The 24,639-nt window shown below is 35.3% G+C and overlaps 3 protein-coding genes across 3 annotated transcripts; all 3 read left to right on the top strand.

Annotated features, from left to right (window-relative positions):
- Window positions 1–867: 867 nt before the first annotated feature.
- On the top strand, window positions 868–1,596 carry LOC113759447. Its single transcript, XM_027302024.1, has one exon. It carries the CDS (start codon window positions 868–870, stop codon window positions 1,594–1,596), a length of 729 nt encoding a protein of 242 aa, XP_027157825.1.
- A 14,391-nt stretch (window positions 1,597–15,987) lies between these two features.
- LOC113759446 (vicilin-like seed storage protein At2g18540) lies at window positions 15,988–16,551 on the top strand. Its single transcript, XM_027302023.1, has one exon. The coding sequence runs from the start codon at window positions 15,988–15,990 to the stop codon at window positions 16,549–16,551; it is 564 nt and encodes a 187-aa protein (XP_027157824.1).
- A 6,701-nt stretch (window positions 16,552–23,252) lies between these two features.
- LOC113759445 lies at window positions 23,253–23,972 on the top strand. Its single transcript, XM_027302022.1, has one exon. The coding sequence runs from the start codon at window positions 23,253–23,255 to the stop codon at window positions 23,970–23,972; it is 720 nt and encodes a 239-aa protein (XP_027157823.1).
- Window positions 23,973–24,639: the final 667 nt, after the last annotated feature.

Genomic DNA, 24,639 nt, shown 5'->3' with positions numbered 1-24,639 from the left:
GTATAACTCCGTGCCGCTTACTTCTTTTTAAAATGCAATTAGGTTCTATATAATACATTCTATATTTTAGTCTAAGTTTTCGAGTTAATAAAATCATGCTATGTTTTAATACGAAACGAGATATTTCTGAAAAGTTCATGACAAAGGTTATGCACATGAATAATGGTTTATAAGCAACACCAAAATACAAAATAAGCTAATTAGCCTATTCTACAGACCACAAACCATCATCGGCATTTTGTAATGCAGATCCCTTTTTTATGGATCCACAACATGTTAATGTGAACTTATGAAGTCAACCGAAAATCTTCATTGGCATTATTCATTATCAGTCAGCAATTGGTAAACTTCTAGGTGCAGTTTTAGACCTTGGTGCTTCCCGCTGTTTGTGGTCTGGGATTAATTTATTCTAAACCATTGAACTAGGCCGTTAGGTTTAGAGGTACCATGGATTTATAGAGATGCAGATTACAAGATTCACCAAGCACTGGGCTGGTAGAGAAAATTTCAAAGAGTTTTAAGAGTACTAAACGGATTAATAATGCAAAAAAAAAATAAAAATAAAAAAGACTTCTATACTTCGATACGTGTGAACTCCAACAAAAAAGAAAAAAAAATCTCCAACAAAAAAGAAAAAAAAACATAAAAAACTATTATTTGACCTTTGATGCAGCCTGTTATGGACTTGAATCCAACTGGAAACACGGAAAGATGAACCTCAAGTGAGCCTTCCCCATTAAATAACGTCGAATTTTGTGCATTCCTAGAATAGCCGCAGCCCACGTATAAAATTACTATCAACTTGCAAACAATTATGTTGATAGAGAAGGCTTGCTATAGATACAAACTCAGAGAGAAAGATTAGAGATGAAAAATGACAGTTTCAATCATTTTGGCCACGAGCACCTACTTACACCACTAGTGCTTGATGAAGGAGACAAGCTTTACTGCAAAGCTTGCCAGCTGCAGATAATCGAACCCTTTCATGGTTGCCTTTCTTGCAACTATTATCTCCATGATAAATGCCTCAACATCCCTCGATCTATCCTGCATCCATCTCACTCTGATCATCCCTTGACTCTTCTCCCATTTCCAACCTATCCCACCAGCACCTTCAAGTGCAATGCTTGTGGCTCAAATGGAAACGGCTTCAGCTATAGTTGTGCACATTGCGAGTTCGATATTCATATCCAATGTGCCTCGTTGCCAAGAAAAGTCAAACATCTAGAGAAACACCATCATGAGCTGAAACTTACATACAAATTTGTTCAGGACAAGAACTTAATCTTTGAATGTGATGAGTGTGGAAAAACAGTGGATGTTGATCAGTGGAGATACTATTGTGCCGAGTGTGATTTTGGGACGCATTTGGTCTGCGTGGAGATTAATGAGCCATGGATGGATGGAGATCCTGTTTTAGATGGTAAATCCGGTACAGCTCAGGCTGTTCAGCCGTCAGAAACAGTGGATGGTCAGGGTGAAAATGGTGTTGAAGAGTTGAGGAAAGAGATGATGCAACATCCGCTCACTGTTGCCAGGCTACAGAATCAGTTGAACTTGTCTGCATCAGTGGCACAGCTTGTTAAATATCTATGAAGATGCCAATGGTAACTTCTTGTTGGATGACTTATTAGGTTCTTGAGTGATACGGTTTGAGAAACCCTTGGTTCTTCAATTCATCATTCCACATCATTAGGGCTACCTAGAAAGTTAATTAAGTTGAATAGTTGGATAATCATAGTATTTTTAGCAGTAGTTTTAGTACTATTTTTCATTAGTTTTCTTATTAATTTTATGAATAATGGTTGTAATTGTGTGGCGAAAGAAGAAAGGTCGTGAATGAAGCTGAGTCAATTTGAGTCAAACACCCGACATAGGACCCATTATAGGGCCCGTCATATTCTGGTTCCTGTTTAACTTGCAGAGTTCCTAAGATGGGTTGTGATCATTGAATCTGATATAGAGTCAAACATTGCCAGCCAAACAACGTAGTTCTATTTGTTTAGGGTTTTACATATGTTTTGTTTCCTTTTTAGAGCAAGACTCATTGTGGCTTATAAATATGCGAAGTTAGGGCTTCTGTAAGGAATTCATCTTTTATCAAATATCAATTAAACTTTGATTGGTTATTCCAATTGTTAAGAGTTTCTCTTGTTATCTTCGAATCTTTGATTCGTGTTCAAATTTTTGAACGTGATTTGGACTTTTGATTTTCTATGGATTTCGTTCGTGAAATGAATTCAAAATCTATGCTTCCGCTAGCAAATCAAGTGCTATCTGAGCAGGTTTCTCCTATGACAAACCCTTATGTATTTCTTAGTAGTCTAGATCGCATAGAGTCTACCCTAGATCATATTGAAGCATGTAGACAATGGATAGAATGTCTTCTTCATAATCTATATGAAGGGCTTGAAGCAAAAGGTTACTTCAAGGGATCTACACGCCATTGGTGCATAGGTGGGAGATTTGCTCTTGATAACTCCGATGTTCGTGTAATTTCTCTCCCAAATTCTCATGGTTATCAGATTTATGAGAGTGGGATCACTCAACATCCACATCAGATCCATGAAACTACAACACCAGCTGCTGTGGAAAAATTTGAACTTGTTGAAGTATTAGAGCTCGAGATCGAGGATAAGCAAGAACACACATGTGAACCCAACAGTGAAGAGAATGAGTTTGTCTATGACCCTAATGGTAAAAATACCGACTTTATTCCATCTTTCCCTACTGGTGAACTCGAAGTGGAGCTTGACTCTACAATCATGGAACTCGAGGAGTTGGATGAATCCCAAGGTTTGGAGATTGACGAATTGTTTGCCAATTATTCTCTAGCAATTACACCGATAGATCCACTGACAAATCCACTCTCAATGGATTGGCTGCCTGGTAACTCGATTGATGCAATTGGTTCCAAGAGCGAAGAAAATATTAACTTTGGTGAGGAATATATTTCTAAGAAATATTTATTTAATAATTTTTGCTCTAAGGCTGGGCAAGTAGAGTTCTATATCATCCAAGGGAAATTCATCAAATTTGTGCTGACAATGGAAGAAGGCGAAGTGGTTGGGTTTGAGATCTTCTTAGGATTTTCTAGTGTTGTGACTAGATGCAAAAGTTCATAATATTATTTCGCCTTTACAAGATTCGTGAAAGGATCATCAATTTATTATCCTATGCCTATGTTGGAATTCCCTATAGAACTCAAGCACGAGTTCTTATTAAGTGGAAGAGTCTGATACAGTTCGAGGAACTCTTGATTTTTCAATCCATCATTTCGTATCAATAGGGTCGTTTAGTAAGTTAATTAGGTTGAATAATTGAGTAGTCATAGTATTTTTATAGTGGTTTTAGTAGCATTTTTATTAGTTTTCTTATTAATTTTATGAATAAGGGTTATAATTGTATGAAAAAAAAGATAGGTCGCGAATGAAACTAAGTCAAGCTGAGTCGGGTACCCCACATAGGACCCGTCATAGAACTCGCCATATTTTGGTTCCTGTTTAGCTTGCGGAGCCACTGAGATGAGTGGTGATCATTGAACTCGACATAGAGCCATACATTACGAGCCAAACAACGTAATTTTGTTTGTTTATGGCTTTATATATGTTTTGTTATTATTATTTTTAGAGTGGACTTATTGTGACTTATAAATAAGCATAGTTAGGGATTTTGTAAGGTTTTCCTCTTTCATCAAATAACAATGAAATTTTGATTGATTATTCCAATTGTTTAGAGTTTCTTTCATTATCATCGAATCTTTGATTTGTGTTTACAGATTTGAACGTGATTCGACCTTTTGTTTTTCTATGGATTTCATTCGTGAAACGAATCCAAAATCTACGCTATTGCATCATTGAGGCAAGGTAAAAAAAAGAAAAAAGTGAATCCATTCATTTTCTCAGTAACATATAGTATTTAATTTGAAATGTTTGCTGACCTATATTTTCCTTGTAATAATCTGCATTTTTCATTTATTTTAGTTAATATTGGGTTTTTAACTTGTATTAAGTATTTGTTTATCTCTTCTTTCATTCTATTTGATTAGAATATGAAGATTTAGTTAAGTTATATCCGCATAATTGGTTCATGTGCTTGCAGAGAAAACTGTGCCAGCCCCACCTCCCCCTAAGGCGAACCAAAGGGTTCGGCGGACCGCCTGCCCAACTCTCGCCGGGACTCACTTACTCACTATAGTCCTCAATTCAATTACAATATAAATCTCAAATATACATCAAATGTTCCTCAAATTAACATATCATAAGCGAAGCGGAAACTAATTCTAAGCGTGGAATGCACACATGCATCCACTTCAATTCCAAACAGTCACACTAACCCAACTATTACACAAGTGAGTCCAAATCTAAACTATACAAAATATATGTCATCCAGTCACACGAATAACGTGATACAAGCGCTTCCTTTGCCTCGAGCCCTGTGGAGGGGACAGAATATTTTTGGGGTGAGTTAGAAGCTCAGCGAGTAACCAGTAAAATCAGTAATCAAATAAGTTTCACAATAGTTCATTTCAATGATGTCATGAATCAGTAATCAAATATACGTTTATTGCTCTTGTGAGCCAGTGAAATTATTGTACTTAAACATCCAACGCTCAAATTGATCCAGTAACAGTGAAACAGTGATAGGGAGTCATTTGCTCCAAGTAAACAGTGATGGAGACGTTGGTGTTCAGCACAAGATTTCCCAAGAACTCATTGAAGCCAAATCATGCCATGAACTCATATGCAAGTACACATGATATGCAATCGAGTAAATAATGCAAGAAACAGTTCATAAGTAGTTTTGGAAATAGTTTGGGGTCACTCACCACCACGGCTCATGAACCTCATCCATTATGGACAGTTCCGTAGATCAAACTCAAGCCCTTCAATTCAAACCCAAAGCAACCAAACACTCTCAAAGATCGGACAACATTTCCCCTTAGTTTCTTTATTTTCCCAACCTACAAACATTCACCAAATCCAGAACCATCAACCACAATTGCCATTGCAAGTCATTGGCTACTCAATACAACTTATTAGGGTCACAATACCCCTTTAAATGAAGCCAATTCAAGAGTTCTATAGCAACCATAGAAAAGCCCTAATTCAAAATCCTAAATCTGAAATTTTCCGTACAAAGCGGAAATTTTCCGCAAATAACTATAATTTACGCACCAAAACTTCATTCTAGACCATTCCAAGCCATCATCCATGGCCAACCCATATTAAACATATAAAAATAGAAAAATCCTGAATAAATATAAAAATTCACCAATCTCTACCAAAAGTCATGAAATATCACCTAAAACCATCTCTTTAACTCACACAAGCCACTAATTAGACATTATTAGGATCAAAGGAAAGGTTCCTTAGTCACTTACCTTGCCAACCCAAGAAAAGACCCAACTTAGCACCACTTTCTTCCAAACCACTTCACAACCAACCTCACTACTACTAAACTAAGGATTTTTATGGAGGAATTTCAAGTTTAATCGGTTGGATTGGCAGATTGAGCAAGATTATGAGCAAAAGAGTTGAAGGTTTCTTTTCTTTTCTTCCTAGAGAGAGCCGGCCAAAGAAGCTTGAAATAAGAATGATTTTTGGGTCAATTTTGATATATGGTAAAGGTAAAGTTAAATGGTCAAAGTCCAAGATTGAATAGGATGGTGACCCTTGTCACCCTTTAAGCTTAAACTTATCCTCTTGTCCCTCCAATACTAATCCATTTAGGTAATCTCTAATTATCTCTTAGTACCTAGTAAATTACTCTCGGTATACAAAACTTAACCTAATTGACCGAATTTTGCCGCACTTACTTCACTAACGGGTCCCACATCCGGTATATACTCTTAATTTCTCAAAAACTAACTGCTACTAGAAAAATAATTTAAAAACTATATTTACTCATAAAAATTATCTAGAAAATGTTCCTAATAAAGAAAATATAGAATTAGTGTGCTATAAAATAAAATAAAACCTAGAAAATTTTTCCCTTTTCTTTTCTTTTCTTTCGAGCGTCACAAAAACATTATTGGTTCTAGGTGATATCTTTTATAGCAATACTATATCCTCGTTTTATGAACAAATTAATAGTCAAGTTATTTGCGCATTACTGGTTCTGTCCTTTGTAAAAAGTAGGTGGCGCCTTTAAGAATTAATATAGGGATTGTTCTATACTAGTAGGTGTGAATACATGACAAAAGTTAAAATGGGGAATTTGAAATTTAAATAAAGATTATGTATCATGCATCTAAACTTATTAGTGTATAAAAAGAAAATTTATAGTGAAGTTGTTAGAAAGAATAATCCTATCTTTTGTAGCAATTAGTGATTTGTACATGCTTGATGTGTGTGCACTAAATGAAACTAATGCATTTATACAAATTATTTTTAACAAAGTTGATGTTACTTTTTGTTGGGAAAGGGATACCAGTACAGGCACACAATATCAGAGTTAACCCAGGACAAATTTCTCTTTCCCCAAATACCAATTAAAATAGGAATAAACCAAATTACCAAGTAATAATACCAATAGTGATAATAAAATGCAAGAAAACTAAAAGGCACAGGACACCAAGATTTTTACGTGGAAAACTCAATTGGGAAAAATCACGGGACCTAATCCAGTCAAAATCTCCACTATCACAATAATAAGAATACACAAGTCTATCTGAAATATTCAGACGACAATAAAAGCACCAATATCAACCAAGCAAATTGCTACAAAATCACTCCTAAAAACTACAACTGTCAAAGAAATGAGTTTGGAAAGGTGTTACCAAACGAAGAGAAAATCAGAAATCTGAATCGGTAGATAAGTAGAGCTTGACGAGAGGATCGCGTGGGTAAAATTTCGTCTCAATCGGGTTTCGAATTGCCCTCCAATCAAGACCTTGAAGTCTCTCTCTCTCTAGCCCTCTCTTTCTCTTCGTCTCACTCAAAAGTGACGGCTGGCCTTTTTTTCTTTTCTCTCTCGCACGAGGACCGAAGCTTGAAAATTCACTCTTGCGGCTGCTGCTGCTTTCTATTTAAACTTGAGAAACCCTCAAGTGTTGTATAAGTGGGTTGGCCCACAAATGGGCTGGCCCACACCCAACAATCTCCCCCTCCAGCTCATTTGGGGGGCTCCACCAAACCTGTTTCTTGTCTGCAAAATAAAAGTTTCTTCTTAGGCAATACCTTGGTAAACATGTCAGCACCATTATCATCTGTATGCACCTTCTCAAGCGTCAACAACTTGGAATCCAGTACTTCTCGAATCCAATGATACCTCACATCAATGTGTTTGCATCGAGAGTGAAATGTAGAATTCTTACACAAATGAATAGCGCTCTGACTGTCACAGTAAATGCTATACTTCTTTTGTTTCATACCCAACTCTTGAAGGAATTTCTGCAACCAAAGAGTCTCTTTGCATGTTTCAGTGATTGCAATATACTCTGCATCTGTACTAGAAAGGGCGATACATTTCTGCAACTTACTTTGCCATGACACTGCTCCCCCTGCAAAAATCATCAAGTATCCAGATATAGACTTCCTATTATCAAGATCACCTGTCATATCTGCATCAGTATATCCATCTAGCATAGTTTTACCATTGCCGAAACATAGACACAATCTAGGAGTTCCCTTGAAATACCTGAGAATCCATTTGACAGCATTCCGATACTCCTTACCGGGATTAGAGAGATACCGACTGACTACTCTAATTGCATGAGCAATATCTGGCCTGGTGCAAACCATAGCATACATCAAGCTACCAACGGCCGAAGCATAAGAAACTTTCTTCATATCTTCTTTATCTTTCTCACTTGTAGGACACTGTTTGATATTCAATTTAAAGTGACCTGCAAGTGGAGTTGAGACTTCCTTAGCATTGCTCATGTTAAACCTGTTGAGCATTTTCTCAATGTATTTTTCTTGAGACAACAAAAGCTTCCCATTTTGCCTGTCTCGTGAGATTTTCAATCTCAATATTTGTCTAGCCGGACCCAAATCTTTCATTGCAAAAGATTTACTTAACTCATTTTTCAACCTGTCAATCTTCACAATATCACGACCAACAATTAACATGTCATCAACATATAACAAGAGAATAACAAAATCACCATCTGAAAAGTTTTTCACATAAACACAGTGATCAGATGTAGTCCTGTGGTACTCATGGTCTGTTATGAAGGAGTCAAACTTCTTATACCACTGTCTCGGTGCCTGTTTCAAACCATACAAACTCTTCTTGAAACGGCATACAAGATTTTCCTTGCCACTTTCTTTGAACCCCTCCGGTTGCTCCATGTAGATCTCCTCTTCCAAGTCGCCATGCAGGAAGGCTGTCTTCACATCAAGTTGCTCGATCTCCAAATTCAAACTGGCTGCAATACCAAGAACAACTTGAATTGATGACATTTTTACTACAGGAGAAAACATTTCTTCAAAGTCTACACCCTTCTTTTGGCTAAATCCCTTCACAACCAAACTTGCTTTGTACTTTGATTGTGAGTTGTGCTCCTGAGTTTTCAACCTGTAAATCCATTTGTTCTTCAGAACTCTCTTACCCTTAGGCAGTTTTACTAAGTCATAAGTATGATTTTCATGCAGGGACGCCATCTCCTCTTGCATGGCTCGCAACTAGTCTTCTTTATTCTCATGCTCTAGAGCCTCACTGTAGGAGTCTGGCTTTCCTCCATCTATCAACAACACATATTCATGAGGATTATATCTGCTAGAAGGTCTCTTCTCTCTGATAGATCTCTTAATCTCATCTTGTAGTAGTGGTGGTGGAGTAGGTGGTGCCTCATGCTCAGATTCATTAGCAGTAGGATTATCATCATCATTAACATCTTTTCTCTACTCTGTCTCAACTCCCCCTTGATTAAAATCAACAGGTACTGGAATTGGATTTGGATCTGAATTTGAGCTAGCAGGAATGTCTTCTGAAGATTTTGAATTATCACCTTTATCAATGTCGTCAATGGTTTGATCTTCAAAGAAGATAACATTTCTACTCCTGATCACCTTCTTCTCAATAGGATCATACAACCTATAACCAAAATCTTCATGTCCATAACCCAAGAAGATACACTGCTTTGATTTTATATCAAGTTTTGACCTTTCATCTTTGAGAATATGAACAAATGCCTGACAACCAAAAACTCTCAAGTGTTTAAAGGACACATCTTTTCCCGTCCATACCCTCTCTGGGATATCATCATCTAGAGGAACTGATGGGGAAAGATTGATCAAATCGACTGCAGTTCTCATTGCCTCACCCCAAAAGGATTTTGGTAGTTTAGCATTAGAGAGCATACATCTGACCCGCTCAGTGATAGATCTGTTCATCCTCTCTACTATTCCATTCTCTTGAGAAGTTTTTGGTACAGTTTTCTCCAATCTGATTCCATGGGACTTGCAATAGATTTCAAATGGTCCTCTATACTCACCACCATTATCAGCACATACACACTTTAACTGCTTACCAGTTTCTCTTTCAACTTTGTTATGAAAGTCTTTAAACACATCCAAAACCTGATCTTTGGATTTCAGAGCAAAACACCAAACCTTTCTAGTAAAGTCATCAATAAAAGTTACAAAATAAACAGCACCACCAAGAGACTTATCTTTCATAAAGCAAACATCAGTGTACACCAATTCTAATCGATTCAATTTTCTAGATGGAAGAAAATTTTTAAAAGCAACTCTGTGTTGTTTCCCATAAATGCAGTCAACACAAGGTTTGAGTACATTACCTCTAATCTCAGGTAAGAGTTGTTTGCGAACAAGTGTCTAGATTCCTTTTTCACCCATGTGCCCAAGTCGTCTATGCCAAAGGTCAATTGATGAATCACGAACTGCATTGACTTCTCCCTTCCCCAACTTGGCTTGCATCAAGTAGAGAGTACTCTGCTTCTTTCCTCCTGCAACAACGAGATTTCCTTTGCTGAGTTTCCATTTGCCTCCACCTTGCAAACTATGGTAACCCTCATCGTCAAGTTTTCCTGTAGAAATAAGATTAAGGTGAATATCAGGGACATGTCGAGCATTTTTTAATATCAGCTGGCACCTGGTATCTGTATCCAAATATATGTCTCCCATGCCAACAACTTTGCATGAGACCTCATTTCCCATCCTAACATATCCAAAATTTCCTTCGGTGTAGGTTGAGAAGAAATGCCTGTGAAGAGTAACATGGTAGGATGCACCCGAATCAACTACCCAATCACTGTCATAATGAATAATATTCACCTGACCATCATCACAGAACACAAACATATCATCATGAGCTGCCGCAACTGCTGTAGTCTCTTCATCACTTTTTTTCTTTGCCTTACCCTTTTTCTCAGCTTGTTCCCGTTTTAGGATTCTGCACTCCTTCATATAATGTCCATTCTTTTTACAATAATAGCATGCAACATTTTTTCGCGATTCAGACCTGCCTCTGGATTTGTCATTCCTGTTGTGAGGTTTTCTACTTTTGCTTCTCCCTCTTCTTTCTTTCTTTTTTGTCACCAGGGCCTGGGACTCATAGACAATTTCTTGTTCCTTTCTCTTGAACTCTTCATTCATCACGGCCTTTTTTGCAATAACCATGGTCAACACACCATTCGGAGTTGAATTACTGATGGAGACCACCATGGTTTCCCAACTATCCGGTAGTGAACTGAATAGTAATAAAGCCTGCACTTCATCATCCAGATTCAAATTTAATGTAGTTGCCTGGTTTATCAATTCTTGAAAATTACTCATGTGTTCAGTCATATCTTCTCCATCCTTATATCTCATTCGAGTAATCTGCTTTAGACAACTAGCCTTGTTCAAACCTATTTTTCTTTCATACATACTCTCAAGCTTTTTCCATAATATATCAGCTCTGATGTCATTAGCAAAATGTTGAAAAATATTTTGATCAATCCATTTTCTAATATTACCAACAATTTTCCTGTGCATATTAGCCCATTTTTCATCACTCATATCACTTGGTTTGCCTTTATCCTCTAGAACAGGTTCAAACAAATCTTTACAATACAAGTAGTCTTCCATTCTGGGCTTCCAAATTGAATAATTAGTGACATTCAATTTTATCATGCAACCACTATCCGAATCATCCATTTTTAACCAGTACAAATGAGCAGTCTAACCTGATTGCTCTGATACCACTTGTTGGGAAAGGGGTACCAGTACAGGCACACAATATCAGAGTTAACTCAGGACAAATTTCTCTTTCTCCAAGTACCAGTTAAAATAGGAATAAACCAAATCACCAAGTAATAATACCAATAATGATAATAAAATGTAAGAAAAATAAAAGGCACAGGACACCAAGATTTTTACGTGGAAAACCTAATTGGGAAAAACCACGGGATCTAATCCAGTCAAAATCTCCACTATCACAATAATAGGAATACACAGGTCTATCCGAAATATTCAGACGACAATAATAGCACCAATATCAACCAAGTAAATTGCTACAAAATCACTCCCAAAAACTACAACTGTTAAAGAAGTGAATTTGGAAAGGTGTTACCAAACGAAGAGGAAATCAGAAATCTGAATCGGTAGATAAGTAGAGCTTGACGAGAGGATCGCGTGGGTAAAATTTCGCCTCTATCGGGTTTCGAATCGCCCTCCAATCAAGACCTTGAAGTCTCTCTCTCTCTAGTCCTTTCTCTCTCTTCGTCTCACTCAAAAGTGGTGGCTGGCCTTTTTTTCTTTTCTCTCTCGCACGAGGACCGAAGCTTGAAAATTCACTCTTGCGGCTGCTACTGCTTTCTATTTAAACTTGAGAAACCCTCAAGTGTTGTATAAGTGGGTTGGCCCACAAATGGGCTGGCCCACGCCCAACACTTTTTTGCACTAAATATATAGTATATTTATTGAAATACCATTTACGTAGGTGACTAGTTATATATATAATCAGTTTTTAGTTATTTAATGGATATTGAAATTGTTTAAGAATGTTGAGTGCTAGGAAGAAATAATTAGAGATGTTTATAGATATCATAAAATATGAGGGGGGAGGGATGGGTGGGTGGTATGGGGGGAGGGAGTGTAAGCAAGAGGTCTCGGGGTCGAGTCCTTCTGCTTACACTAAAAAAAAAAATCATAAAATATGAATTGTTAGCTACTAGCTAATGGGATTACATGTAATTGTTGAGATAATAGTATTCAAATTCACTATGAGATGACATGGGTGGTGTGGCATGAAATACAAAAAAAAAAAAAATTCACTGTGAGATATTTTTTGTTCGTTTTCAACAAGTTGGTATCATTTTACCCTTACAAATATGAGTTGAATAAGAATTCTAAAGGTGACAATATTAAAAAGGTGATGTTATTTATACTCCCACTACTCTATTTTCATTTTGATAAGATCATATTACTTGCCGTAATTCTTCTTCTACCCTAATTAGATGACCAAATCTGGTAAAGTTAGCTCATGGATAAGGAAAAAAAATTAGAACAAGAGTAATATAATCTCATCAAAATCAAAATGAGATAGTGAGAATGCAAATAATATAATAAAAGAATAAATAACATCACCCTACTAAAAATTGGTCTTTATATATTGTATAGTGGTATAGATATTCCATCCTCCTTTATGTGAACAACTATCAATACTAGTCGCACCAACCAACAATAACTGAAACGTAGATGCTTTAATGCCCAATTTGAGAGGTCGGAGACCTCATGAGGAGAGGTGTTTACAAGTCCATTTCGAGTTTCCATAATAATTAACCTGCCCCAACCCAAGCACAATTTTTCCCCGTACTTATCAAGCCCGTAGTCGTTGGGTTGGCTAGGTTGGTTGTTGGGCCTTCCTATGTGGGTCTGGTTTTGGAGTGATAACTCCTTTTTTTTTTTTTTGGGTGGGAGTCAAATCTTTTTTCCTTTTATTTTTATTTTTTGGGAGTCATAACTCATTATAGAGAAGAATGTTCCTATGTTTAGTTGATATTCCTGTCTTCTATTATTTTGCTTCGTCTCTTTCTAAGATGCCATAAATGTTTATGGATGTTAGTCATTATATGTATAGCAATTTAAAAACTGGACACCAAAACCAATGAATGTTTCTACTGACTTAGATAGGGATGGCAACGGGTACGGGTGCTCGCGCGGAATCTATTGGGGCGGGGCCGGGGCGGGGAATTTTTCCCCCCGTTTAGAAACGGGGCGGGGGGCGGGGATATACTCCCCCGCCCTGCAACCCGTTTGGAAAAAAAAAAGATATGTATATATATATGTGCATAATTATATATATAATGATATGATCAATTATACTATTAATTATACATGTCTATTAATAAAAATTATTAATTATTTATACTAAATTTATTAATACATTTATATTAAATTCCTAACTACACTTAATACAATAACACTTTTTTCTAATAATTTAGTGATTGTATTTGTATCAAAAGTAAAAGCTTGATTATTTTAGTTATATTTATTTTATCATATTAGATTGTATTCAAATAACTTTTGTTTAATCATTTTTATGAGTTTCAATTGTGAAGTTACAATGAATAATAATTTGGTGATATGTTGATATTTTAGTACTTGATTATTTGTTCAAATTTAATTATAATGAAATTATATAATAAAATTTTTTTAACCCCACGGGAGCATGGGGCGGTGCAAGCGGGGCGGGGGGAATTAATAGGCAACAGGGCGTTGCCACCCCTAGACTTAGACAAAGAGAAAGTTAATTTTTTTTAAGGGTACAAGAGAGAATTGAATTTGGTTCTGCAAAATCAAAATGCATCGTTCGCTTTGAAGAGAATAAAGATAATAACAAATCCTAATGAACCTAATTCCGAACACTCTCAAAGATTCACAATAAGGATGCTAAAAGCAGAAGATCTCACTTCCAATATATGTATGTACCGGTGAATTTTTAAAAACTATGTTATGATATAAAAGATTTTTCTCCAATTTTTTCATGAGAACTGTAGACTTGGGAAGAGTTACTATTTTCCGAAAAATTGGATTTTAGAATAACACATCAGTGTATTGGATAGGAGATTATTTGGGATAATATTTTGAAAAAATACTATAGCATTTTTTTATGATGTGATATATATGAGATAAAAAAATAATTTCAAAAATAAAAAGTGATTGAACAATGTGTTTATGATGAAATCAAATAATTATTTACAAATAAAACCATATCCAAACAAATAACTAATTCAAGTTTTAATCTCTACAAGCATCCTTTCCCTGATCCACTCTAAATATGGTTGAAGTACACACAAAAATATCTAATGCTGATTTCGTTGTATGTGATTATAGATTATAGCATTTTTCTAATGAGTGCCCAATATCATTAACACACCTAAAATTCATCTAACCTATTATATATATATATATATGTATTAATAATTATTACCTTCCGTTGCATTAATATATTTTTCCTATTTAATCTTATATACTATCTTTTATATTTATTTACTTTTCCTAATAAATCTTACATTTTTAAAAATATGACACCTGAAAGATATGTTAATGGGTGCCGTTGGGCACCCGTTAGATAGGCCTAGATTATAAACTTAAAATACAAGAAGTTTGATTAGCATATTACATTGTGATCCTAAGTTCAATCGCTTCAGCCATTAACGGCAACACTGGCCACATCTTAGTACATTAATTACTAATAGAAAGCAAGCAAAAGTAAAACGGGGCAGTATAGTCGAGTGCAATCCAGAAGACCACAGAAATCATAAGAAGAGGTTAAAGTTGACCATGCCGTTGCCATTTCCGTAAGTGTGAATTATAATCTAATTATATTGATGCGTTTAAACATATCCACTAATAAATGAATTTAGGTATACAATAAATTTTCAATGAATCTAAATGGATATGCAATTAAATACATCTAATTGATAGGTAGTGGTTGAATCGACTCATCAATTTATACTCATTTAAAAATAATTATATATTTAAACTCAATTTTTTAAATTTTTTTTCGTTTTAACATTTTCAGCCGAGGAGAGGTGAGATTTTATAAGTGAAGAAAGGGAAGGGGTGTTTCTCATGTTGTTTCGAGAAGTTTTTTCCTCATGTCTTTTGTTTGGAGAACGGTTTTTTTCTCATTTCTTTTGGGGAGAAAAGTTAATAAAAAGAAAACATGGGAAAAATACCTACCTCGGTGACCATGGCACAATGCATCAACAGATAAAAAGACCTAAGGCTGCAAAAGCTCCTTATCTATATGTGCCTACAGTTATTCCAAGCAGTTGTTTTCTTCTTCTTCTTCTTCTTCTTTATAATTCGAAAAGATTATGAGAAATTTAATTTTATGCTACTAATTATTTCTAAGCTAATTGATGTGATCGATGCAAAATCCATTATAAAGAGTAAATGCTCTTTTTTATTATTATTAAATGACTAACTTTTGTATGCTAAGTTAAAGAAATTATATAGAAAAAAATTTTCGATATCTGTACCAAAATGGTAACCTAGCAATAACACACTATTATCCAATTAAAAGAGTGAAATCTTTTAATCTGTAAATTAAAGGCACGTGATATTGTAATTATCCGATTCTGGTTTCTACATAGACATCTCGAAGACTTGTACTGTCCCTTTTTAGGTACTGTACCAATGAAATGAAATTCACCGTTGAATATACAATAAGAATTATCAAACTTTAGATTATTTTAAAAGTTTAAATCACTAAGTGATGTGGCAATCATATATTCAGTTACGATGTTAATTTTTGTATTAATTGAATAATTTCCATTATTTTTATTACTAAGACAGTAGCATGAATTTTGCCGCCTCAAATTGATGGATTTAGGAAAGTAGAATTTCTATTCCGAATCGTATAAGGATTTTTGCTTTTCCAATCGAACCATATACGTATATATATATATTAATGCTTCAGAAATTAACCGTCAAAAAGGTAATTTGCATATACTCATAGCCAGAGAGAGAGAAAGGAGAGGAAAAAAAAAACATGAAGAAGAGAGCCGATAAAGCAACTATTTCCATGGCGGAGAAGGCAGCATTAGCCAAGGCTCCAAAGCGCAACGCAGAAAAGTGCGAGGGTCGCGGAGGGGAGGACCAGCAGTGGCGTGACGAGGAAGGCACCGGGTCCCGATCCGCCAAAAGGAGGGAGGAGAAGGCCGAGAGGCGAGCCGAGGCATTGGCCCGTAAAGCCTGGGCTCGCCACTTAGCCAAGCAAGAGGAGAAGGATCTTGAGAGGATTCTGCGCCTGAAGACGCAGAAAAAGAAGGAGACGGAAACGGAGCTGCAGCGGCAGAGGGAGGAGGAGCTGGCGGCGATTCAGAAGAAAGTGGAGGAGGAGGAGAGGAGGAAGCAGAGCCGTATCGCGAGTAAGAAGGAGTATGATAAGATGGTTCTTGTGGAGAACAGGAATCGCGCCGTCATTGAGGCCCGGAGTATTGAGGAAGCCCTAGCGGTCTTGACCGGTAAGGAAAAGTTGCCGGTGGTGAAAGTGAAGGCCACCGAAGGAAACAAGGGAGATTGTTTGCTTGTTTACACGCAAGGGGAAGAGAAGCCTCTGTTAGTTGATCTTCGGATCATTGTTTAGGTTTGGTATCAAGATTCATACTACCATTATTGTTAACATAGGATTAAGGTTCTTTTAGTCTTGATTCATTATTGTTTTGTTAAGTTTTTGAATAAATATGATCTTTTTTGAAACTAATTGAAGGGAACAATAATTAGGGATGGATTGTTAATTAGCGATTAAGAAGCAAGTGATTCATGGTCTGCTGTAGTTTTGATCGATCAGCATCAAGCTGCTACTTTATAATTCTTTCTGCAGCAACGAATATTGTTCCAATGTGCAATTATATTTTCTGCAATATGTGTTTCTATATAGTAAAGAAGAAAATATTATTTGAAAGGGTTGTATTCATATGGAATCCTAATCAAATTAGGTACCTTGTGAGGAATATACTTTGAATCTGTAGTCGAAATCTACTATAAAAAAAAAATCTGTAGTCGAATTCACATATTATTTTCAACGTGGGAATTTTGAAAAAACAAGTTGGAATTAGCTCTTTTCGAGAATGGACTAGTTCATGGCCAAAAGACTTGAATATGTTTCCTCCTGAGGGTTTTTTCTTCACACTTTTTTTTTTAAGCAAAATGAATCTTGATCAATTGATCAGCACGTACAAAGTAAAATGGAAGTGATCACCTATAAATTAGTATCCTACAAGTATTCTGTCTAAACAAAATCAGATCCCATCAAAACTCTCGTTTGGACAATCCCCCCCTCAAAAAATAGCTCTCAATTTAGTATGGTATTGGAGCCCCTTTCTAGGAAACAACTATATATCTGACATCAGAAACAACAGCACTAAGAATACCAATTACCAAAGGTTGTGAAAGCCAAACCGTTTTGAACAAAAACTCTATATTATGTGTCCTTCACAGCTGATAAACACTAACAGCGAGAGCTAATCTTTTGAACCTGTCCAAGAAAGTGTTAGATTTCCAGCGTTCACACAAGGCACATATCCTGCACCTTCTGCCAAACTCTAGCTGATAGTCTGATGTCATGCACTGAAAAAAATAGACAACCAACAGTCTCATCTTCCCGCCCACACAAGAGACACTGAGAAGGAATAGACTTTTTTTTTTCTTCACAGCTAGCTGTTTGGTTTTTTTTTTTTCCTTTCTAGTTTGAAAGAAAAGTTGATTAAAAAATTGGCTCTTATTTTTCATGTCATTATTTATTTCGGATCTAACTGCACTAATTTATGTCAAACCCCGTATAAACAATAATCATTTTTTTTAATTAAAATACTAGCGTATACTTGAGCTTTTATAGGGAAAATTAAGGAAGTAATAAAAAAATGCTTTCAACATCTTTAACTACCAATTCTGTACTATTATCCAACTAAAGTCCTGATAATTTATGCTGAAATTCTCCTTTTCTCTCTTTTAGTTTTAATTTGCTCTCTCAATAAATTAGAGGGATGTGATTATTCAATTACACTATATACGTATACATTTCATTTTTTTTAAAATTGATAATAGAAGCAAATTGTAGGGCTTCAATGTTAATTCAATAACCTACAAGTTACTTTTTTTACCTAAAGTTGAGAAACCAAGATTTAGAAGTCCTAAATTCCAATTCTCCTTCTCCCACCTAACTTCTTAATTCCCATCCTTCCTGTGTTAGAAATAAACTTAAAATAAAAAAAAAGAAGTTACTTTGTATTTGGGCAGTAGCATTAGTTTAGCCGCCTCAAGAAAAAAGAAGTCACTTCTAGCTATTAAGGGCTGATTTCACTTTGTACCTCTGAACTTGTGCCATTTTCTACTTTACACTTTAAATTTTAATTTTGCATAGTTTGTATTCTAAATTCTCAATTTTGAACACTTTGCACCCTAGACTTTCAAGTTTGTTTTATTTAAATCCAATTAATGACAATGTTAGCCAAATTAACGAGATAAAGGACGATGCAAATTAATGATAATGTACCGTTATATTCTATCTGCGATCTCTTGATTCCTTTTAACCACTTTTAGGACATTGTCATTGACTTGTATGGTCCAATTAATAATATTTTTAGCAAAGTTAATGAAATAAAAGACGGTATAATTTAATGACAATTTATTGTTTTATTTTAGTTGTGATACCTTGACTCCTTTTGACTACTTTAAGTAAATTATCAATGATTTGTAAGGTTTTCGATGCTGTTAATTTTACTAAATAGGCATTATTTGCATAAAAATTATCACAATCACATTTTTCAATATACCTTTTTTATTTTTTCAATTACCTTTTTATTTCATAGACATTACATAATAAAAAGTGTTACAATAATTATTTCAAATAAACTCCTATCCAAACACTCTAAATTGTCATTAATTAGACTTCAATGCGATCGATTTGAGAGTTTAGAAGGTAAAGTGTCCAAAATTGAAAGTTTTGAGTACAAAGTATTCAAAATTAAAGTTTTAGGAATAATATAAAAAAGTGATATAAGTTTGAAGGTAAAAAATGGAATTATTCTAACTACTAATTTTTCTAAGTCTATCATTTTGCTATCTCCTTTCTGTCATGTGCTTAGGGAATGTGGTCAAAATAGTGCAATTCCAAAAGTTGAATGATGAATTAACACCAGCAATAGTTTAGTGGTTAATTTGGATATAATGGGTTTAAATTCGTAGCAAAGTTGTGTCCAAGTACTCTTGACGTGAAGTCAAGATGGATAGACGATACAAGTAGTCTTATCGTCTACAGCTGTAGTCTCTTGGATTAGCAATGCTTTCACAAAATCTATAGGTACGAACTAGCATCACAAATTTGGAGTTAAAACTGAAACAACTAAAATTCTTTTGAATTGTAACTAAGCGACCGACTTGATCCCTTCTTCAACAAAGTTGGGGCATTTCATTAAACGTATATCCTTTTCTACAATATTTCTTAACTTCTGGAGTTCTTTAGTTTGTAGGCGCATTTGTTATTGGAGACGGGTATTATGGACAATAGGCAGTCCTAGATGTGTGGGGATGGGGACCCAAAGGTGAAGAGCCTACTGAATACAGCTCTTCTCAAATCTGGATTTCTGGAGGCTATTTTGATTCAGATGATCTCAACTCCATTGTTGTTGGTTGGCACGTACGTTTTTAACTAATGATCTAATATCTGTAGTGATCAGAATATTCTGAAGTATACGGAGAAAATGTTCTGAAATTTTCCTCATTTATTTGTCTCTTAATGGGCAAAAACCGGTCTTGCCACAACTTTCCGGGGATAACAACACAGTAAGTACCTTTTAGCTATTGGACTGTAAGCATCCAATAATTTTTTATTATTTGCTTCTATTCTTTTTGCTATATACACACTGAAGCAATTGTAGTATACTTAATATTTGATGGTTTTCTATTAAGTATTTGAAAATAGTTCCAGGTCGATAATTATAATGCCACGGCAAGTGGCGGAGCTAGAAATGACTGTCAGTGGAGGCAAAAATTTAGTCCTTGACTTTCCTAATTAAAACAGTACGTAACAACAATATTCACATAAAATGTATTACATCTATTTAATGGAAACCCTTGCGTATTCACATGAAACTCTTTCATTGATTTTGAAGCAATTACTAGACTTGCTAAGTAGTTGCTCCGGACAGACATAAAATTTTTCATTTAATGAGTAATATAACACAAAATCATATAGTAAGATAATAATTTTCTTTGAAAAAAAAAATAATAAACCTTTTAAAGTAACCAAAAACTCACAGTTTTGTAAGGCACAAGGACATAAAATTTCTTGTTTTTATTAAAAAAGTTACCACTACATGTCGGAAAAAAAAATTACGTTTACTTTATTTTGAATAAGCCAACACAATTACTCTGTATTTTTACTTTAGTTGAAAAAATTCACAAAATTCATTTTACTGATGTAGAATGCCATTATTTTAGATTACGTAACATGTCATTTTCCTTTTACAAAACTTATTATATTTACATTGACTTCTAAACAACATAATGAGGGCACAATCAATAATTTCTCAGAATTACATGAGTCATAACAGGGGCACAACTGAAAATTTCTCAAAATTACTTGGATAATAGTAGACTGCTATAGGGTAGTGGGGGTACGTGCCCCACTGCCCTCATTGCTATAATTTGCTTTGTTCTGCCCTTGTTCAAACTAACAATGAATTAGCTTTGGGAGCAACTACAACCCCTCCCTCCACCTACTTGGGTGCCCAGTTTGTAACTACCATTCTTGTTTGGTATGTGATTTTAACACAAAAGTTAATTACAATTGAGCCTCTTCTTTATTGGGGATTTCCAAACTTATATGATCAGTAAAAAATTTTTAATCAGGATCCAACACAAGATGCTTGGTGGCTAAAATTTGGCAATGACACAATTGGTTAACCAAGCATTTTATCTACGCACCTAGCCACGATTGCTTCAGTGACTGAATGGGGTGGACAAGTATTGAGCTCAAAATCAAATGGGCTACACACTAGTATACAGATGGGCAGTGGCCATTTTCCTGAGGAAGTCTTCTAGTTGTCAATCGTTCCAACTCTTTAGTTCCCCCCTACTAATATCAGTGCCTTTGCTACACATCCTTATAGCTATAATGCCACACTTGGGAGGGCTGATGATTGGGAAGATTACATTTTCTACGGAGGACCAGGGAGAAATCCTGATTGTCCATGACCAAATTCAGAAGGCTCGAGGTCGTTTTATGTATCTCTCGTTTAAGCTTGATTTACAAAGTTTAATTTGAGTCTATTATGAGATTCTCCACATATAGTTGGAGAACAATAAAAGTAAGCGGTAAAGTTTCTTAATTGAAAGAGCCAGAACCTTTTATCTTCTCATATGTGTAAGATTAATCTTTTTTTCTTTATTTTTATCTTGAATCTGATACATTTGTGTTTATTACATCCTACCAAGAAAAAAATGGAAATGATTTTTGATCTGAAAACTCACGTATAATTTCTGATGTCTCAATTTCAAAGGCTGACCTAATAACTTTTGAATTAAAGCCAGAAGCTCATAATAATCAACTCAAATTAATAGTAGCACAATGATCCTAGCTAGACTTTCTTTTCTTTCCATATTTCAGATGTGGGATGTCACATAATTCAACTCCTAAGATTGTGAATGAATCTTTGTCAATTAGGGTCGCAACTCGGCCTAGCTACAGTAGGCCTGTCAACAGTTTGGGTCTAGACCCGGACCCGAACCGGATCCATCAAATAATTCCGGGTATGGGTAGAGGGATAATTCCGTTACCCATACCCGGATCCGGATCCGTTTTGTCAAACAAAAAAAGGGTTGGATATAGAATATGGTATTCCGACCCGTAGCAGACCCGAACCCGGACATAAATTGATTAATAATTTTAAAAAATATATTTATTAATATAATACCCCAAATTTACTTCTCTGACTATTATCCAAATAGTCAAACACTCCAAAAACAGTTATATGTCTTGACATATGTAGGGTTTTCTAGTTAATTTAGATAGTACATTTACAGAATTATAGTCATCACTCATGACGATCAGGCCAATTCAAGACGTAAACCATTATTGTACTTCTTATCACAAAAAAAAGCCTTGATTTTAAGACACTTAAAATATCAATAATAAATGGTGTATCAATAATAAAAGGTGAGATCATTTTCGTCTTTTATATATCCTATAAGGTCCTCACTAGCTGTTGCTTATTTTCATCCAATTCCCTGCTTTGCTTGAAGAGGTAAGTATTCACGTAGCTTTCCAATTGCGAAGTTTGCTGACAAAATTATGTTTGACATAGCCATCGACTTAGATAATTAAGGACCCAGCCAAGAAAAGGGCGGTTAGATTGATGCTGGATTTTACAATTATTTATTAGCGACGACCGGCCCATATGAACTAAGGTCGTGCATGACTACCAATACCATGCATAGATTATCATCTACATGAAAAAAAAAATCATCTATGTTATATACATATGTCATCTATAGTTGTATTAACTGTTTATGTGATTTAGTATTCATAATGAAAGTCGAAGAAGTGTTCATCTAGTGATTAAACTTAAGACTGCAAGAACTAATGGTCGTGGATTCAATATCTAATTTTTTTTTTTTTACTTCTTAAATTCCATCATTCTCATGTTTTAAAAATAATATACATAACAGAAGGCAAGTTCTCATTCAATATTTCATCTAATTTTATAGCTTGGTTTTTGAGAATCAATTTTGTTTTGATATTTTTCATATTTTTCATATTTTTCATATTTGAATCTAGAATTTATGTTTTTAATAGTAAAAAAATAGTTAAAATCTAGTATCTACCAATAGCTTAAGCTCATTCTGATTTTTCTCTATACTCACTTCCCATAGTAAAATTTTTGTGCTTGACAGTTCGGGATGGAAAATCTATGGAGAGGGTGGGAAAGTTAAAATTAAAAAAAAAATCATCACAAAATTTTGCAAAATCTGTAGCGTATGATAACAAGCCCACAATAATATCGTATTATAAAGCTCTTTTTTGTGTTCTCCAACCCTTAGTATGAATTAAGAATTTATGCACAAAAATCAAAATACAACAATTAGACACGACACTCCAAATCCTAAAGTAACCTTACAAGTCTATGTCACTTCCAAGTCCCTTACTAGTGTAAAATCAATCTCCAATTTTCTATGAAAGAAGCTTCAATTGGCTATGAAATAACCTGAAAATATTAAAGTCACCTAGCTAGGGGCTAGGCTAGGAGTTATAGTCTTGAATTGAGAAGGAAAGAAAAAGCTACAAATATGAAAGTAGAGAATTGCCAACACTTCAGCCATAAGCACATCTTGATCCCTCTGAAACTTGATGAAGGAGAGAAAATCTATTGCAAAGCCTGTGAACTACTCATAATTGAACCATTTCTTGGTTGTCTTTCTTGTACCTATTACCTCCATGATCACTGTCTTAATACTCCTCGGTCTCTACAGCATCCATCTCACCCTGATCACCCCTTGACCCTTCTTCCAATTCCAACCTATCCCACTGGAGCCTTCTCCTGCAATGGCTGTGGATCACACGGAACTGGCTTCAGCTATAGTTGTGCCCACTGCGAATTCGACCTTCACATGAACTGCGCATTATTTTTGTCAGCCACAACAAAGATAGTTGAGCATCCTCATGCACTGAAATTAATCTTTAATCATCCTCAGATCTTCGCTTGTAATATATGTGGTGCAGCAGTTGACAAACAATTTTGGAGCTATTACTGCAGTGATTGTGACTTTGGAATCCATTTGGGCTGTACCAAACATGGTCAACAGCATTTCTGTGGGGCATCTAGTAGTAGATCAAATAATCAATCTGCCATGACTCAGCCATCGGGTGCAGTCGATGCAGTGGATCGTCACAGGGAAGTCATGAATGAGACGACGGAAAATCAGCTTGCCTTGTTGACTTTACAGAATCAGATACACTACTCACAAGCAGTAGCGGATCACGCGAGATGGGAATGTCCTCGTCACTGAAGTAAACTCATGAACTGCTGAAGCTGAACCCTCAAGGTTGGATGGCCCAAGAACATCATATCCTTTTCTTTTTTTTGGTGCAAAATATCATAATTGTTTGTCTACTATTGGCAAATTATTATAACACATAAGCTATGTATATGTAAAATAGAGCAAGCCTTAAGCAGGATGATGGTTGATAAATGAAGCAGAGCGTGTTACTAGTCTACAAGGTTCTAGCATTGATTGTAGGATGTGAAATGTCTTGTTGATGATGGGCTCATTTCCCTGATTTTTGTGATGGATGCTTAGTCCGAGTATTTAATTCAAAAAATTTGCTTTTATCTCCTACACCCCAAAAAAATGAAATAAAAAAAGAGGTAAATACCAAAATCTGTTGAAAATTGTAATATTTTTGTAGTGGAAAAATAACAATTTGACAAGATATATAGAAAATTGATATTAAAGGACACCACCACTTAATGGCAGCATGCTTGACAAAACCAATATTAGCAATGATTAAATTGAACAGTTCCACCAAAAAAAAAGAAAAGAAAAGTACTTCCTTGATTGGAGATTGTCCATATGTTGCTGACCAATTGAATTGAGAAGTTAAAAGGGGTGTTCTGGCCTGCCATCAAAGGACCAGATTTAGCGTCCTGGCATTGTCCCATGAAGACACCTTTGA

Source organism: Coffea eugenioides, chromosome 2 (assembly GCF_003713205.1).
Source record: "Coffea eugenioides isolate CCC68of chromosome 2, Ceug_1.0, whole genome shotgun sequence".
NCBI lineage: Eukaryota > Viridiplantae > Streptophyta > Magnoliopsida > Gentianales > Rubiaceae > Coffea > Coffea eugenioides.
Note: the sequence above shows the minus strand (reverse complement) of the source record. Positions and strands in the feature narration are given on the sequence as shown.